This window comes from Microtus pennsylvanicus, chromosome 11 (genome assembly GCF_037038515.1).
Source record: "Microtus pennsylvanicus isolate mMicPen1 chromosome 11, mMicPen1.hap1, whole genome shotgun sequence".
Classification (NCBI taxonomy): Eukaryota; Metazoa; Chordata; class Mammalia; order Rodentia; family Cricetidae; genus Microtus; species Microtus pennsylvanicus.
In genome coordinates, this window is record NC_134589.1 from 1848962 (window position 1) to 1866866 (window position 17905).

At 53.9% G+C, this 17905-nt stretch overlaps 1 protein-coding gene across 5 annotated transcripts in view; it reads left to right on the forward strand.

Annotated features, from left to right (window-relative positions):
- Positions 1–17905, forward strand: part of Slc38a10 (solute carrier family 38 member 10) — a 51246-nt gene that overhangs the window by 31464 nt on the left and 1877 nt on the right. Inside the window, exons 11-16 of one of the 5 annotated variants that reach the window (XM_075989869.1) lie at positions 8366–8522; positions 13161–13328; positions 13461–13934; positions 14467–14571; positions 15604–15627; positions 17686–17862. In XM_075989869.1, coding sequence (XP_075845984.1) covers positions 8366–8522; positions 13161–13328; positions 13461–13934; positions 14467–14571; positions 15604–15627; positions 17686–17862 — 1105 coding nt within the window. The other 4 variants (XM_075989873.1, XM_075989870.1, XM_075989872.1 and 1 more) reach the window with 4 other exon arrangements.

Consider the following 17905-nt stretch of genomic DNA (forward strand, 5'->3'; position numbering starts at 1 on the left):
CTCTCTTCAGTCCCAGTCTCCTTGCAGTAGTGGGCCAGGACCATCCTGGTCTTGGGTACTGGACTGCATGGAAGGGAGGAAGTGAACTGAACAAGAGCACTGTCCTCACTGTGCTCCCTGCCCCAGGATGGGGTTGATCAGCTACACACCTTGTTACGGTGGACCATACCCGAGAACCACGCGTGAGTCAGGATAAACCCTCCCTTCAGCTGCTCTAGTCAGGGCTTTTTATCACAGCAACAGGAAGGAAACGGAAGCAGGTGGTCAGCCCAAGGTAAGCTGCTATTCCAGCTTTACGTAGTTTCAGGTGATGTTGGCTTCATCACAACATAACCCATTGTAAATCTGGGAGCGGCTGCCCTCAGTTCCAGTTGATGTTTCTTTGCTGGTCCTTAGTCCTGTCTGCTGGCATGGTTGGTACTTTTCAGTCATTGTGTTGAAGAAACCATGCAGGCTCTGAGTGGTGTGGCCTCTGGTGTGCCCGATGACAGCAAGGTGGAGGTTGAAGCTGGGGTAAACAGGGCTTGGGTGGACTCCCTTTGCTAGGACCTTGGCTGCAGATTGTTGGCCCTCACTTAGCTTTCATCTTGTAGCTACCCTGTTCCCTATGTGCTCTGCGCGCTGCTGGCTCATACCTCAGAAGAATGGCATACACAGGGCCGCACACTTATGTGGGGTTGTTTCCTTCTTCAGGCTGCGGCTGCTGGAGCCCCCGCTCCCTGTTCTCAGTGCCAGCCTGGTGAGTCACTCTGGAGTCTAGACTGTAGACTGTGTTGTCTGGCGCTCCTGACTGAGTGTCCTGGATGCAAGTCTGGCCTCTCCTTGCATGTTTACCCGTGTTCCCTGGAGTTGTTTGCTCATGTCTTCAAGCGGGCTGACCTTAGTATTTTCGTCTAACATTGTAGTTAAATGGGAAAACCAGCACGGCACCGCTTTTCTGCTGTAGCTTGATGTAGCAATTTGATAGTGAGGTTAGGGAGATTAACCCATTGCCTGTCAGACTGCAAATGGTTTTCCTCGATTTTTTAACCCCATCATGTGGTCTGGGGAGAATGGGGTGCGAGGGAATCCTAGTTAGAAAGACTTTCTAGGGGCTGAAGAGCCGGGCCAGCAGAAGAGGTTTGTGGCTTTTGCAGAGGACGCAGCACCTGCATGGTGGTTCACAACATCTGTAACCTTCCGACCCCACAGAGCATGGGGCATGCACATGGTGCACATATGTGAAGGCAAAGCCCTCATACATAAAATTTAAAATATAAAAATTAAAGAAAGACTTTCTCAGGGCGGGAAGGTAGTTCAATGTTTAAGAGTATTTATTTCTTTTATTTATTTATTTTTTTTTTGGTTTTTTTTTCGAGACAGGGTTTCTCTGTGGCTTTGGAGCCTGTCCTGGAACTAGCTCTGTAGACCAGGCTGGTCTCGAACTCACAGAGATCCGCCTACCTCTGCCTCCCGAGTGCTGGGATTAAAGGCGTGCGCCACCATCGCCCGGCAAGAGTATTTATTTCTTGTTGGGCGTTAGTGGTGCACACAATTTAATCCCAGCACTTGGGAGGCAGAGGCAGGCAAATCTGAGTTTGAGGCTAGTCTACAACTACAGAGTGAGTTTTAAAAAAAAAAAAAAAAGGTCTCTTCCAGTGGACCTGAGACTGGCTCCCTGGTCCCCAGCACCCACATGGGCGCTCACAGAGAGAACTCTGTGTCATCTGATATATTCTTGGAGAGCGGGGTTAGTGGGGACATTGTTGTTTCCCCTGCACGTATGTCAGTGTGAGGATACCATATCCCCTGGGAGTACAGTTACAGACAGTTGTGAGCTGCCATTGGGGTGCTGGGAATTGAATTCAGGTCCTCTGGAAGAGCAGCCTTCTCTCTGGCCCTAGCAGGGACTTTAGTTTGCTGGTTGGACTCCCCTTTCTCTGTTGATTTTGTCACTGTGGCATCACAGACCTAGGGACTTTAGTTTGCTGGTTGGACACCCCTTTCTCTGTTGATTTTGTCACTGTGGCATCACAGACCTAGGGACTTTAGTTTGCTGGTTGGTCTCCCCTTTCTCTGTTGATTTTGTCACTGTGGCATCACAGACCTAGGGACTTTAGTTTGCTGGTTGGTCTCCCCTTTCTCTGTTGATTTTGTCACTGTGGCATCACAGACCTAGGGACTTTAGTTTGCTGGTTGGTCTCCCCTTTCTCTGTTGATTTTGTCACTGTGGCATCACAGACCTAGGGACTTTAGTTTCTGGTTGGTCTCCTCTTTCTCTGTTGATTTTGTCACCGTGGCATCACAGACCTTGCTGCATTTTATTTTTACTATTCTGGGTTTTGAGATAGGATCTTATATACCGCAGGCTGGCCTCAAACTTTCTGTGTAACTAAAGATAACCGTGAGCTTCGGCTCTTCCTGCCTCGGTCTCCCAGGTGCGCACCATCGTGCCTGGTTCACACGGTGCTAGAGACTGAGCCTAGGGCGTCATGCGTGCTGGACTCGATTCCTAAGTTGAGCCACATCCTTAGCCGGCTTCCTGCGTTTCCCTCTGTCGTTTGTTGTCTAGCCCTGCCTCCTCCTCTCTGTTTTGAGATAGAGTTTTCCTGCAAAGCCCTGACTGGCCTGGAGCTCACTCTGTAGCCCAGGCTGACCTCTGCCTCCTCAGTGCTGGGGTTAAAGGTGGTCGCCCCCAAGCCTGGCTCTTTAACACTAAGGTCTCCTCTTTCCTCGTTGTTCTTGTTAATAATGGTCTGGATGCTGTTGGATTTTTTTTATGAATGAATCTTTGTATCCGCAAATCTAAGAGATCGCAGTTGGAATTCCTGACTCTGCGGAGGAGCTGAGGAGCGTGTGCCTGTGTGGCAGCTCCTGCCCTGCACATTGCAGCTTCCTGTGCAGCAGGTGGCCGCGGTTTGATGACTCAGCTGTCAGCTCAGGTCTTCTGGACTTGGCTTCTGTGTGTGATCTGTTTTGTTGGCGTGCTGACTGGCTGTTTGTGTGCAGGGAAGTTGTGGATTTCCTGCAGTCATTTTTTCCTGCTCACTTCATTGAGCCCCCCCTGGATCTCTTGGTGCACTTCCTTCTTTCCCGTCCCTACATTTCCATTTCTTTTGTCCATTCTGTCAGAGTGTGCCTGTTGTCATGGTGCCTGTGGCAGGAGCGGGCACTGTGGTGTTGTCCTTACCCAGCTGGGCCTGCCTCAGTTGCCTGGCCTTTTGAGCTCATGTACAGGAATGAGCAAGCATGGCCACAGCTTGAGGTGCCACAGTTGTAAACACACTACATCATGCCAAGGCTTGATCTGTGCCTGTGTAACTATGTTTCTTAGGATTGAGAACGCTTGAAGTATCTTCTGACTGAGGTAGGAAGATACTGGTAGTTCTTCCATGAACGCACGCACATCCTCTATACTCTTCTCAAACAGGCCGGCTAGGGCACGTAGTAGCTGCCATACTGTGAGGAACACGCTCTGGGAGTGTGGCTGGGTCTGAGACACTTCTGGGAGCCAGGCCCTGTCCTGGGAACTCTAGCTGCTCTCTGCTTAGGGACCTCACAATGAGCCAGAAAAGGAGTCCATGTCTGCTGGCAGCTGGCGTGAAGATGGTGGAAGTAAGAATAATCAGAGAGCAGGACAGTGGGGACAACAAATCCTGAATGAGGCTGGGTGGCCTTGTCCTCTTCTGTCATGAAACCAGCAGAGGGTGCTGGAGCCCCAGGGAAGCTTACAAGAGGAGTAGATTCCTCTAGCAGGGAAGGCCCCGTAGGGGAGCACCATGTGGGTGCCTGCGGCCCCTTGGGCGAGTGTGAGTGGTGTGCACTGCACATAAAGCCGTGATCTAGCCTTCTGACCCACAGCCAGAGTGAGCTAGCCTTCTGTCCCACAGCCAGAGTGATCTAGCCTTCTGTCCCACAGCCAGAGTGAGCTAGCCTTCTGTCCCACAGCCAGAGTGAGCTAGCCTTCTGTCCCACAGCCAGAGTGAGCTAGCCTTCTGTCCCACAGCCAGCGTGAGCTAGCCTTCTGACCCACAGCCAGAGTGAGGCTGCCTGATCCTGGGGGCATAGACACCCACACTGTTGACTGGAGCCTGGTCTCGGCTGTATGTTCTGTCTCTGAACTTCTTTATCCTGAGTGAAAAAGTATGTCCCCTGCCTGTCCACTTCTGGGGCTCTACTGGGTTAGGAGTCAGGGCTCCTTGTGGAGCCACAGCTTCGGGTAACTGGGGGGAGGGGCTGTAGGATGTTTGTGGACCGCGGCCTTGGTCAGACCTCTTTTTCCCAAGCCTGAGTAGTGAACGGTAGGGGGTGGATTTGTGTCTCTTCTGCTGGCCGGCTCTGGACTACATTAGGATGGATCGATGCCAGAACTGCAGTCAGCAGGGCGCTCTGAAATCAGATGTCTGGCACACCGGATCCTGCTTATCGACCGAGATCCCGCTTCCAAAGCGGCTCTTCCGCTGCAGGAAGCAGTAGCAGAGCGGGAGCTAGGCTGGCTCTGAGGCCATGCCAGTCTCTCCCCGAGCCTGCGGCTGCCTGGGATGGAATCCCCTCCCTGACTTTTCAGTCTTCCTTGCAGCTGCTAGGCTGTTAGCAGACAGGGCTGGAGTCCAGAGGACTTCATCGTACATGGTCGGCAGTGAGGGGTACCGACCCTCAGCCTAGGACGGCTTCAGGAGAATCTGGACCCCTGGCCTCCCACACTGCCCCGGGAAGTTAGTTCCTGCTTGGCTGCGTTCACTAAGGGACGCCTGTGTCTGTGTCAGCGGCACTGAGTGCTGTCTTTGGTACGTTCTGCTCTGGCTGTGGCTCTGGCAGAAGTGTCGTCAAGAGCTCCCATAGGTGTTTGCTGATAGGTGCTGTCACCCTGGGTGAGAAGACAGCCTCTGTCTTTAGCCTTGTTCCCTTGGCTCTCTCAAGCTCTAGAGCTCTCTCTTGGGGTCTCACTGTCAGTGGTGAGGCAGTCCTGGCCAGCAGTTGCCCACAGAGCCAGCAGTTGGCAGCTTTGTGTAACAGGAGGAGGACAAGCCCAGCAAGGGGAGGCTGGAGACCATCAACGGGGCGTGTGTGTGGTGTCCAGCATGCAGAGCCTGTTTCCCTAGACTCCAGAAACAGTTTGATGTGCATCCCGCTGGCCTGTGCCCTGGGCTTACAGGAGCCAGCATCTGCTTTCAGAATGGAGCTGGGGGTATGTTGAGGTGGAGCGGAGTCTGTTTTCTGGGTTCCCTAGATTGTGGTTGGAATATACTGCACAGTGCCCTTTCCTGTACGGCCCCGGGGTAAGTTAACCAGAACTTGCTACTCTCTCACTGTGCCTGTCTGGTCTGAGCTGGCTCGCCAACCTGTGCCCAGGAAGTGGAGGGCAAGTGGGGACTGGGGCTTCTTGTCAGCTCTACTCGGTCGTGGGAACTTTGTACTGTGAACTCATTTTCCAAGGCAGATCCTAATGGGGATCTTTCATTTTGTTCTCGAGACAGAGTTTCTCCATGTAGTCCTGGCTGTCCTGGAACTGCTCTATAGACCAGGCTGGCCTTGAACTCACAGAGATCCCCCTGCCTCTGCCCTACCACACTGGGCCTTTGATGGAGTTTTCCAGGAAGCTGTCTCCCAGCATCCGCAGAGTTAACGTTTCTTATTTCTGGGTGATTTTATTTTTCTTCTTTTTGGTTAAGCTCAAAAAGCTGAAGGTTGAAATAAATCATTCAAAGTCACGGAGGAAATGTTTTCTTTCCTCGTCGGTCTCCGTGGAACTGGTAAATGATAATCCCCATTGAAAACAACCGACATAACATGACCAGCAGGTGCTTTTCTCTTTGGTTCAGAGCATTTAGGAGAGCCTACTTCACTGGGTCCGTAGAGGCAGAGCACCAGGGCCTACCAGAGTCCCCTGGGCTCTGTTCCCGTCAGGGATCTCTGACCCAGGATGCAGCAGCAGTCCGTTGTCTTCCAGCCCACGCTACGCCTCAAGGTCTTGCCTTGCCCACTGCTTGGTGGGAAGTGCATCTGGGGAGACGCGACTTTCCTTGTGGCTTCAGCGAAAAGTCATTTCTGCTGGAAGAAATACGGAATACATTGAGCTGGGTTAGAAAGTGACCTGGGAGGCTGGCTCTGGTTCCTGCAAGAGTTCGTGCCCATATGGAGAAGGGCTTTCCGGGCCCGTAGACCATGATGGGAAGGAAGCTTCTCTAGACTCCTTCAGTGGTTGATTTAACTTCCATCCAGGTCCTGGCCTCTGTGTCCAGAGCCTGGTTTCTGTTCCCTGCCATGGCGGTGCTAGGGGACTGGAGCCTTGAAAACGAGGGTAGCCTCGATACAGGACAGCCCATGGGGGCACAGCCGGGGTCATCAGGGCTCTGATGACAGCCTCAGCACCAGCCACCCTCAGTTGTGCAAGCTTTTGCCACCGGCTCCTTATGGAGCAGATGCCTGTGGAGGTTGTGGCCGGACCTGTTTTACTGTGCTGAGATTAGCCATCCCCATAAGCATTGTTCCCTGAGTCTTTCCTTTTTTGTGAGAAGGATTAGGATGCTGAATCTCAGGAAGCTGGGGCTGCACAGAGCTTAAGCAAGGAGTTTAGGGTGTGATGGGGGTCAGGGGCCCTGAACCCAGGTACTGTAGGACATAGGTGCTGACTTAAGGGGACACAGGTAAGATAGCATCCCCACATGGTTCCTGACAGAAAGGTCAGGGCTTCCTAAAGAGCCCCACACATCTATGAGGCACACCAGGCTCTGGCCTGCTGAGGTGTCTGCCTCTGCCTCCAGGGGACCTCTGCCTCCAGGGGATTAAAGGCGTGCGCCGCCCGCCACCACCACCTGGCTTCTTTGGTGCTGATTTTATTGATTTACTTTAAAGAGTAGGCCAGAGATGGCTCAGTGGTTAGGAATGCCACTGCTCTTAGAGAAGACTCAGGCTCCATTCCCTGGGGGCTCACAATTGCTTATAACTTGAGTCCAGAGCTACCTGGCACCTTTTGTCTTCTGCAGGTACCAGACATGCATGTGCCACACACACACGTGTGTAGGCACTCACACATGTGTGTACAAATAAATCTTTACAAGTCAGAAGCCATTTTTGAGTTTTGGCTCTTAGATATCAAAGCAGGGAACCAGTAAAGGTCCTGACTAGGCATGAGGCCACCTCGCTATTTCCTCTCACAGAATTGTGGAACCAGGAACCAGTGCCTCTCAGGAATCTTGAGGAGGCCAGGCCAAGTCAGAAATAGCAGCAGCTGCACTGGGGTCATCCCAGATGCCCAGTGGAGAGGGGCTTAGGTGGCGCCTGGGGCATGACGAGGGTCTGCAGTGCGGCAGAATCCATCGATTGTAGGCCCGTCAGGAGGAAAAGGCCCTAGGAAAGCCAGCAACATGATCACCCCACCTCGGGTGAGAGGTGAAGTTGTCTTAGTGTTTGGTCCGGTAGAGTACCCCCCTCGCCAGCTCACGTGTCCAGCTGTTATTGGCACTGCTGTGGGTAACATGATGGCTGGATGTGCAGTCTGTGTAACCCAGATTCCCTGCACAGCGCTGTGCTGTGTGGGGTCCTGTGGGAGCATGCACCCAAGAAACAGTGCACAAGGGCGCCCAGAGGGTCTTGCTTCCCGTGCCACAGTAGTTGAGAAACTTGACCTCAGCCTGACCTTGTGGTGCACAACTAATCCTCACACTCAGGAGGGTGACACCGGAGGACTGTGAGTTTGCCGCCAGCCTGGAGTGTGTAGCAAACCCTGTGTCAGGAAAATAAAAAGAGAGCCCCACTCCTCTAGGAAGCTTCAGCCTCCCCAGCTTCCAGCTGGGTCCAGGGACTGTCCTGACTCCCTGTCTTAGGGTCTGTGGTTCAGGGACTGTCCTGACTCCCTGTCTTAGGGTCTGTGGTTCAGGGACTGTCCTGACTCCTTGTCTTAGGGTCTCTGGTCCAGGGACTGTCCTGACTCCCTGTCTTAGGGTCTGTGGTCCAGGGACTGTCCTGACTCCCTGTCTTAGGGTCTGTGGTCCAGGGACTGTCCTGACTCCCTGTCTTAGGGTCTGTGGTCCAGGGACTGTCCTGACTCCCTGTCTTAGGGTCTGTGGTCCAGGGACTGTCCTGACTACCTGTCTTGGGGTATCTGGTCCAGGGACTGTCCTGACTCCCTGTCTTGGGGTATCTGGTCCAGGGACTGTTCTGACTCCCTGTCTTGGGGTCTCTGGTCCAGGAACTGTTCTGACTCCCTGTCTTGGGGTCTCTGGTCCAGGGACTGTTCTGACTCCCTGTCTTGGGGTCTCTGGTCCAGGGACTGTTCTGACTCCCTGTCTTGGGGTCTCTGGTCCAGGGACTGTCCTGACTCCCTGTCTTGGGGTCTCTGGTCCAGGGACTGTCCTGACTCCCTGTCTTGGGGTTTCTGGTCCAGGTTGTGCTCTGGGTCGGCCTGGGCGTCCTGGTGGTCAGCACACTCACTACCCTGTCTGTGAGCGAAGAAACCCCTCTGGACCTGACCCAACAAGCCCAAAGTGGCCAGCGAGGAGATGCCGAGGGCGGGGTGAAAGTGGACGCGGCCCGGCTGTCAGGTACACACACAGGCCCCACCCATGTCCCCTGAACTTTTCTCTGTGTGTATCCACGGCATGAACTCAGGATGGGGGTAGGTGGTGCTTTCCAAGAATCCCCTTAGTTTCTCTTCGAGGATTTTGCTTCCCTGTTGATGACCAAAGTGCTGTGAGTGATGGAGCTAGTGGGAGGTTCTAGCCTTGGGCCCCACTAATTCCATTCCATGAGGGTTTGCTCTCGACACGGGAGCTGGCCAGTGTGCTGCCACCTCTGTGCAGGTGACATGGGGATGGCACAGAGCCAGCTTGGGTTCAGATCTCCGCACCTGGCCATCATGGACACTAAAAGGTATGTAGATTTACGAGTGTTACCCACATTTTTTTTTTTTTTGAGGCTGTAAGTTTGAGCCAGTGTTGCCCTTGACAGGACCAGCTAGTAGTATATCTCAGCTTCTTTGCTGTTTCATGGTTTACAGTCTTGGCAGAATCACGAGTTCATCACACGGTGGCAGGCTACCTCAGCACGAGTCTTGGTGAGGCTCCATCACCCCCATCTGTGGCCACTGGGGTACAGAATGGATACTTCAGAGTGTCACTTTCTGTGTGTCTGTTTGGGGTGCATCTGATGTACCCCCAGGCCTTCCTAGGTAACACAGGGCCAGCATTAGCCATTGGGCTGAGCCCCTTGCCTGCCTAGTGGCTGTGAGTGGCAGTAGCTCTGGGCATTGCAGTGGCTATAGCCTTGGGTAACAGTAATCTTGGGCTTCTGTCTCTGGCAGTGGTGGGTGTCATACATTAGACTAAAGGTCAGTGAGGTTTGGGTCCAGATTTATGGAACACCTGTCTAGTTCTGGCTCTTGGGAGGCATGGGTAGAGAAAGACCCATCCTTCCTGGCAAAGTTGAGGCTGTTGTGTGGGTGCTGGTTAGTCGCATGTCCTGAAGACAGTGCCTGTAGTGTGCAGAAGAGAAGGTCCTGTTGAGTCCTCTGACAATGTGATGCACTTGCTGGATGCTCCTGAGATCCTCGGATTTCTGTCCTCTCTGCCGTCGCCTTAGTGGCTGCCCAAGGCGCTCTCCTGGGCCACCCTCTTCGTGCAGCCCTGGACTGGGAAGTAGCTGTGGATGCTCTCTCTGTCTTCTTGGATTGGCAAAGGCAGAGAAGAGTCCTCCTGTCCCAGATCCCGTGAATCAAGAGGCAAAGAAACACACAAGGTCACTGAAGGACCCCGGTGGACAGCTGGGATTCTCAGAGGTTGAAGACGGAATGCTGAGAAGCTACACGCTGTGGCAGTGGGTTTGGTAATCTGGACTGGGAGGAAGTCTGCTTGAGGAAGGAGGTGCGTGTGCATGCCCTCCCTGGCTAATGGACGTGTGCTTCTGGAAGAGCCGACCTGATGTCACCATCCATGCCACCGGGCAGAGGACAGGTGCTGGCATGGGAACAGCAACACGAGAGGAAGAGGTGTGTGGTGGTGAGGGTAGCGTCCTGAAGAGCCAAGGCGAACGTGGTGCCCCACTGGGGTGGTGGAGAGTTTCTCTTCAGTCCACACCCAGACTCCTGTGGCTGCCGCGCCGTGCAGCAGCTGTGTCCCATCTCCACAGCACGCATGGGCCACTGCTCACCTGTGCGCTCCAAGGCCACATCTGGTTTCCATTTCTTCACAAGGCTATAACAACACACGCGGCTCCTCTGAGAACCACACGCCGTCTGTTTTTAGCTAGCTCTGTTTTCTAGCCACCCAGCCTCTCCACTGAGGGCATGCCTCATTTGGCAGGGCTAGGGCTGGGGCTTCTCTGGCTCTCCTGTCAGCTGCACCGTCGTGTTTACTGGTCTCTTTGATGTTATGGGGTCACAGATAGTCTGCTTGCTCTGGTGAGAGAGCCCAGCATGTGCTGTGCCTGGCTGTCCCCTCTCAGGGCACACGTGACCATCAGGTGCAGCCTGGGGCCTTTGGTGAGCCTGGCTGAGCCCATCTGAAAGCTCGAGGAGACAATTATCCATTTAAAAAGTCTAATTAGGGCATTTGTCTCTGTGCCTGACGATTCCCTAGACGGTCCTGGGATGGATTTGGATTTTGTGGTGCCCCAGCTCCTTCTCTGGGTGCCACCGCATCCTGTTGTCCCCTTTCTTGCCCACCCACCCACCGTGTGTACCGTGGGGCAACAACACCCAGGCCTGCACCCCAGTCCCTTTCCCAGCATGGGAGCAGCACTGGTTAGCTGAAAGTAGAAGTTACGGGGACATGCTGTGCAAGCATGGGGTGACTTCAGGAGTCCTCCAGTGGGTAGACCTTTCCTCTGTCTTGCTATCATTCCCTTTCTGGGACCTTCCATGCTTTCTGTGTTTGCCTGCCTTGGCAACTCTTTGATAGTGTCTGGGAGAGTCCTGTTGCTATGGTCTCTCCTTGGCTGACCCCTTGACGGGCTCCTGTCACCTCTGCCTTGTGCCTTGATGAGGTTTTAAAAGTTCTTTGTGTCATGTGACCCTTGCTCTTACTCTAATTCTTGTTCCCTTTTCTGCTGGTGTGCCAGGAGATAGCAGTGGGCTCCTTCCACTGACTTCCCCTGAGGCGATGGTACTCACAGGACCTGCTAGATTAGAAGGGTTCCCATGGGCAGCTGCAGGCCTGGTCAGATCCAAGTGCACTGAGACCGTGGCGCTGCCCGAGAGGTGCCGCACTGGCTCCCCTGCCACCCACCACCCACGCCAGTTTGAGGAAGAGCCAAGAATGAAGAACAAGGGAGGCTTCCTTGCTGATGCCAGGGCTCCACAGTGCTGGTCCCAGCCATCAACCCAGCCCTCCAGCTCCAGGAGCTTATGGTGTAAACATATTTGGAAAGGTGAGGTATAGAACTATCTCCAGCTAAGCTCGGAAGTCAGACCTCAGCAAGTGACACTTTCTCACTGAAGTCTGAAGAACAAAGCAGCAGCTTCCCAGAGAAGTCTGGCTTTCAGAAAAGTGTTGGGCCATTTCTCTTGCTTCTTCAAGAACCCTGGATTGCTGAGCCCGTAAAGGTGGGGCTGTTCTTGCACATCCATGAGACACAGTATTTTAGCATCTGGTTGGTCACAGTCTCTGTCAGTCCAGTTCCTGTCCTAGAATATGGATGGGTGTGGTTCCTGCAAGGCCTCCCAGAGGAGCTTCAGGGCAGCTCCATGCCTGCATGGCCACTCATACCCTGTGCTGCTACGTGGTGCTTCCCCGGGGCTCCACACAATGAGCTGCTGGCTGCCCCTCACCTGAAGATGAAAAAGACACCATTCAGAATAGACTGTGCTTTGGTCAGGGGAGCATCTGTCTCCTTCTCCCTCCTGATTGATAGGTGCAGGGAGTTACTGTGTGATGAAGACTGGTGTGCTCCATCTGCCTGCACCACTGGGCAGTGCAGGGGAGCCCAGGCTGTGCCCTAGAACAAGTGAGTTCCTTGCTATTACGTAAGGTGCTGCTTTCCAGCATTTGGAAGGCTAGGCAGGTGGATCTCTGGGTTGGAGGCCAGCCAGAGGCCCAAAACAATCTCTGTGCCTCTTAGACTCCATGCTGGAAAGGCAAAGTGTCCTAGGGACAGAAATCCAAGGGATTCTTTTGTGGGGGTGCAGGGGGTTCACATGATGGCCCCTCAGAGTAGCGGATGTGGTAGGATCACCTCCCTTGGAGGAGGACAATGAGGAAAGCCGTCCAGGTGTAACTGGCTCTGTGTGGCCGGACTGACAGAGCTGGGGGATGCAGAACCATAGAACTGCATGCAGATGCTGTTGGGAGCTGGGTGTGCTAAACAGCGCATGTTCCTTTTTGTTTGTTTTTCAAGACAGGGTTACTCTGTGTAGCCCTGGCTGTCCTATAACTCACTCTGTAGTCCAGGCTGGTCTTGAACTCACAGAGATCCACTTGCCTCTGCCTCTCAATTGCTGGGATTAAAAGTATGCACCACCACTGCCATCTTGTTTTGTTGTTATTGTTTTGAGATATGATCTCAGGTAACCCAGGCTGGCCTCAAACTCTCTGTAGCTGAGGATGACTTTGAATCTATAATGTTCCCGAGTACTGGGGTGATGCTAGTTTATGCCATGCTGGGATTGACTGGGGTCTATGCATGCTACCAGCTGAACTAGATCCCCAGCTCTCAAAACTAGTCTTCTCAACGAAACGGGTTCTCCAGTCCTGTGACTCTACTGCTCCTGGTGGGGCATGAGTCCATGCATTTGTGGGCATGGGAAGGGAGGCTTTGGCAGCCTCTCCTTTTGTTCTCACCCTGGGGTGTGAATTTCATCACCAACAGCAAGAGGTTGACAGGCCTGCCCAACCATAGCCAGTGTACTCTTCCTTAAAGGCCTCAGTCTAGGCCTTAGGGCAGACAGTTGGTGCCTGCTGGGAGACCCTAGGGACATTGCCTGGCTGTGTGCTCATGCTGCCACCTGGTGGTTGTGGACACGTATTACATAGAGTGGCCATCTGCCTATAGATAGAAGTTGAATTTTGACCTTTTTTTTTTTTACTATGAATGAAAAAATATTTTCTTTGCTGCTTAGCTGATAATAATGACCGAAGAGGAAGAAACTCACCTCCACTCTGCCATTTGGCTTTGATATGTGGTCCTGATTTTAGGAGAACCACCCAGTCTGTTCTGGCTGCTGGCGGCTCACTGTGCTTTGCTTGCAGTCCAGGATCCGGTTGTCGTGGTCGCTGAGGAGAAGCCAAAGCTGCCCGAGGACAAAGAGGACAAAGAGGTACTGGAGCAGGCCCAGATTAAGGGTCCGGTGGACGTGCCTGCAGGGGAGGCCCCTAAAGAGAAGCAGGAAGCTGCACAGCTGGATCGGCCTGGCCAAGGTGAGCGACTAAAGCTTCAGAAGCCAGCGTCGTGCGAGGCCCGGACCACTGCCCGCTGCTGCTCCTCAGAGCTGTGGAGGTGAAGTGGGGCCTCTTTCCAGTATGACTCCAGCCTGTCCTGTGTCCTTCCAGGTATTGCTGTCCCTGTGGGCGAGGCCCACCGCCATGAGCCTCCCATCCCTCATGACAAGGTGGTGGTGGATGAAGGGCAAGACCAAGAAGGGCCAGAGGAGAAAAAGCCACCTCCCAAGCTCACAAATGAAGGGGACCCCGGGGACAGGGGCCAGGTGGCACCACCTCCACCTGGGTCAGAGAGGGAGGAGCAGGAGCCTGAGAGGGCAGAGGAAGGGAAGAGACTTGAGCAAGCCCCGGCAGTGGTGGAAGCCGAGCATCCCCAAAAGGTTCCAGAAGCAAATGGTCAGCCACCTGTCCAGCCCAGGAAGGAAGATTCCAGACCAGACACTAGGGATCTGCATCCAGTGCCCCAGTCCAGGCTCTCTGTGGGGCAGAATGCTGTGGTGGCAGGTGAGGGCGGTGAAGAGGCTGCCCAGAAGGCTGAAGGGGTCCAAGAGAAGCCCGCAGACAGCGACACCGAGAGCATCCTTGGTGAGTGGGGGCAGCTCCTATGGTTGCTGCCGCAGGAACCCGGTTAGTCCCTCTCAGTCCTCAGTCCGGGCTCTCTCATTCACAAGATTAGCATGTGAATGTCGCAGCCCCTTCAGCAGCTGCGGGAGTGGAGAAGAGCCTGGTGCCTTGACAGCTCCTGTAATATCTGTCACGCGGTTGTTTGCCAGACCACTAAATGTCAGGTGCCATGCTGTTCTCGCGTGTCTGGGCGCACACGGGGGACAGTGCAGGAACGCTTGACAGGTAACACATTGTTAAGTGCCCGTCTAAGAGCTGGTTAGGACGGTGCTTGCATTTTAATTGGCTTAGGTGGTTAACATTGGCTCGCTGCCATCAGCCTGTGAGATTGTTAAATATTTTTTTATTACTTTCCTGGTAATCATCAGGTTGAATATAAACTGTGTTGGGGGGGGCTAGCTATGGAGTCGTTTTCAGAAACATCTGCCAGCCCCTCACCCCACCCCTGACTTTTTGACTTTTCAACAAACCAGCTGAGTCTCCCTGTGTGCAGGTGGGAAGGCGGACCTCCCTGCACAAAGGCCAGAGGCTGCAGAGGAGAGGGAGCAGAAAGAGGCTGAGCAACCAGGTGGAGACCAGGCAGGGAGCAAGCTAGAAGGTGAGTCTGCACCGCCCCTCGGAAGGAGCCCCAGAGTGGGGTTGGGTGGGGTGGCCGCTCCTGGATCTCTCCTGCTCCAGGGTTTCTGTCCCTTGGTTTCTATGCTAAGGATGCACGCCAGTGACCCCTGCTATTTCCTGCCAGTGGCTTTCCTCCACACCTGTCAGGACTATTTTTATCTCCCCATTTTCCCCTTAAAGAAAAGTGTCACGTAGTTACATGACTTCTAATCTCCGTTTTCATTCCGTCTTAAAGCACGCGTGCTGCTGTTTACCCCACTCGTGTGTAAAGACAGCACCGGGTGTGAAGGCTCATCTGAAAGCTGTGCCTTAGGTGGGGCTGGCGTGGCGTTGGTGGTCCGCAGCATGGCCTGAGTCCTTGCCACACCTGAAGCGAAGGCTTGCCCTGGCACACGTAGTTTGCTATGGCTGACTTGCCCTGAGTTCACGAACTTTATGTCCATTTTGAATCTTTATGGTTGATCCCATAGTATTTTATGTACGGGGAAGGTGGTGGTCATGCCCCCCCCCCAGAAGCCCTGCAGTGACCACCTGTCCAGTTGTTTTCACAAAGCCCACCTGAAGTCTCACCCCTGGTCTGTTGTAAGGAGCAGGCAGTGAACTGCTTGGCTCTCCTGGATCGAACTCCCAGGACTACCCAGGCCGTCTCTGATCTGGGCCTGCCTTACGTGTTCATGGTTCACCTCGCAGTGCTGTGAAAAGATCCAGGGTTTGCTTCTCACTCAGCCCTGAAGGTCAGACTTGAGCGGCTGCTCCAGGCTGATGTCTCAGTGAAGCCTGGAAGGCGGAGCTTCTGGTTCCTTTTGCCTGGCTGCAGCTCCCAGATTGCTCGGGAAACTCCCCACGCTTGCTGTTTTCCTCTCTGGTTTTAGTCCGACTATATTTGCTGGTTCCAGTTCTGTAATCTGTCACTTGAACATGTTTGATTCTTTGTTTTTTTCCTTCTGAAGAAGAGACTTTTCATTATTCCCTATTGTGCCTCTCTTCCATATGCTCTCAATGGGACGGACAGCTGAGATTAAAAAGCTAGTAGCAGGTACGGCCCAGGACTGTGTTGTAAAGAAGCATGTGTGTGGAGGCTCTGACAGTGTGGGGACGGCACCTGGGTGGCATCCTACACCTGGGAGGGCCCTGCGTGAATGTGTGTCCGGCCCAAGGAGCAGCACCCCTCTAGATGCAGCATACCCCTCCAGGTGCAGTGTCCCCCTCCAGGTGCAGCACAACCCTCCAGGTACAGCGTGCCCTTCCAGGTGCAGCACAGCCCTCCAAGTACAGTGCACCCCCAGGTGGCGTCGCTGGCACTCCAGCTCCCTCTTCCTTTCAACTTCAGTTCTTCTCAGCCTGTGGCCCCAGAGGACAGCTGAGTGGCGAGACAGGGTGGGCTGCATGTACCTGCTGATGCCGTGTGTGGCTTGCACCCATAAATCCCACTGTGTCTGGTGTGAGGTCTTCATCCCATCTGTGCACCTTGTCCTGGTAGGTTCTGGCTGGGAAAAGCCAGTCACCATGCTGTCTGCATTTGCCACATGGGGCTTCCAGCTGGACATGGCTCCTTCCTTTCTCTGCTAGAACCAACTCGGCTAGTCCACTCAGAGCACTAAGCTGTGGGTTGCTCTTTCAGAACCTTGCTCTTCACAGTGTGGAAGCGCCACCAACATGTGTAGCTTTGTCTCCGTACAACTGCTGGTTATATGATCATGCAGTCTGGTGCCGTGTGGCCTGTTGGAGAGACGCTTTGAGCTTTCTATGGGAAGGGAGAAAAAGGAGTCCTGTGTTATGAGGCCTTTCCTTCCCAAGCCAGTGTCTGAATCTAAGGCACTGGCAAGAGGGAAAACTCTGTTCTCTTCATGGTGGGCCCCAGGATCCTCTCTGCTGTCCAATTTGTTTTTCTTTCTTTTCTTTTTTTTTCCTGAGGTTTCTCTGTAGCTCTGGAGCCTGTCCTGGAACTAGCTCTTGTAGACCAGGCTGGTCTCAAACTCACAGAGATCCACTTGCCTCTGCCTCCTGAGTGCTGGGATCAAAGGCCTATGCCACCACTACCTGGCCTCCAACTTGTCTTTCTTTCCTTGTATTGGCTACTGAGGGGTTTGAGGAGACCTAGGGTGTTCATGGGAATTTATCACTGCCCCTGGATGTCACTAACCATGACCTGCTTCAGAGAGTTAACTTGTGAGTGTGTGCCCTGCATCTGAGAGCTATATAGCCCTCGCCGGCCTCAGACTCGCAGAGATCTGCTTGCCTGTGCTCCTGTCTAGGATTACAGGCGGGCTCCAACCCACCTCTGCACAAACCACCTCTGCACAAACCACCTCTGCACAAGACGTCCCTAGGCTCTGACACCCACTCCTTCACCCAGCGTCTTCTCACGATGGCTGGTTTAAAACGTGTGACTTGTGGAGCTGACCTGCCCTGGCTGCCTGCTGTGGAGAACTGGCCAGTGCGGAAGTGCTTGTAGGAAAAGACCAGCCAGCTCTGCCGCACTGTAGGAGGCCTCCAAAAGCAGGGATGAGACTGGGCCACACCGCCAGTGTCGCATGGGTGGGACACAGCAAATGTGTCTAGGAAGACCCCCCCCCCCCCGGCTCACCCCCCTTAATAAGATGGCGTTCCCCTCCTTCCTGAGTAACCCCTCCCCCATGTCTGGGCCACAGTGGCAGGTTCTCATGCACCACCTGAAGACTTCCTTTGTTTTTAAGATTCTCCTCATCTTGAAAGAAATCTTAAAATATTAAAACATTTTAAATAGTTTTTAGGTTTTCTTTTCTCTTGTGCTAGTCCTAGAACAGCTGTGTGAAGCAGGAGGAGACTGGCCAGCTCGGGGAACCTGTAACTTCCTAGTCCTTTCCCTCTTCAGTTTTGTCAGCCAGCCAGGCGGGGAGCTGGTGAGGGTAAAAGCAGGCAGCCCTGTTGCTGGCCAGGAGGCTGTCCTGGAGGCCCACCCTGGCTAGGGCTTCTCCCTCCAGCCTTACTTAACTCCGTGCCTGGTGCCAGTGGGATTGAGGTGATGCAGACAGATGGGCGTGGCGGGGCCGTCAATCCCATGGGTTCTGGCAGTGATACCGAGAGTGCATCTGACTGTGTGTGTCCCCACCAGAAGCTGGCAGGGCCGAGATGCTGGACCACGCCGTGCTGCTGCAGGTGATCAAAGAGCAGCAGGTGCAGCAGAAGCGCCTCCTGGACCAGCAGGAGAAGCTGCTGGCTGTGATCGAGGAGCAGCACAAGGAAATCCGCCAGCAGCGACAGGAGGATGAAGAGGACAAGGCTAAGCCTGGTAGGTAGAACCCTGGGGAGCAGACAGCCAGCCAGGCCAGGTC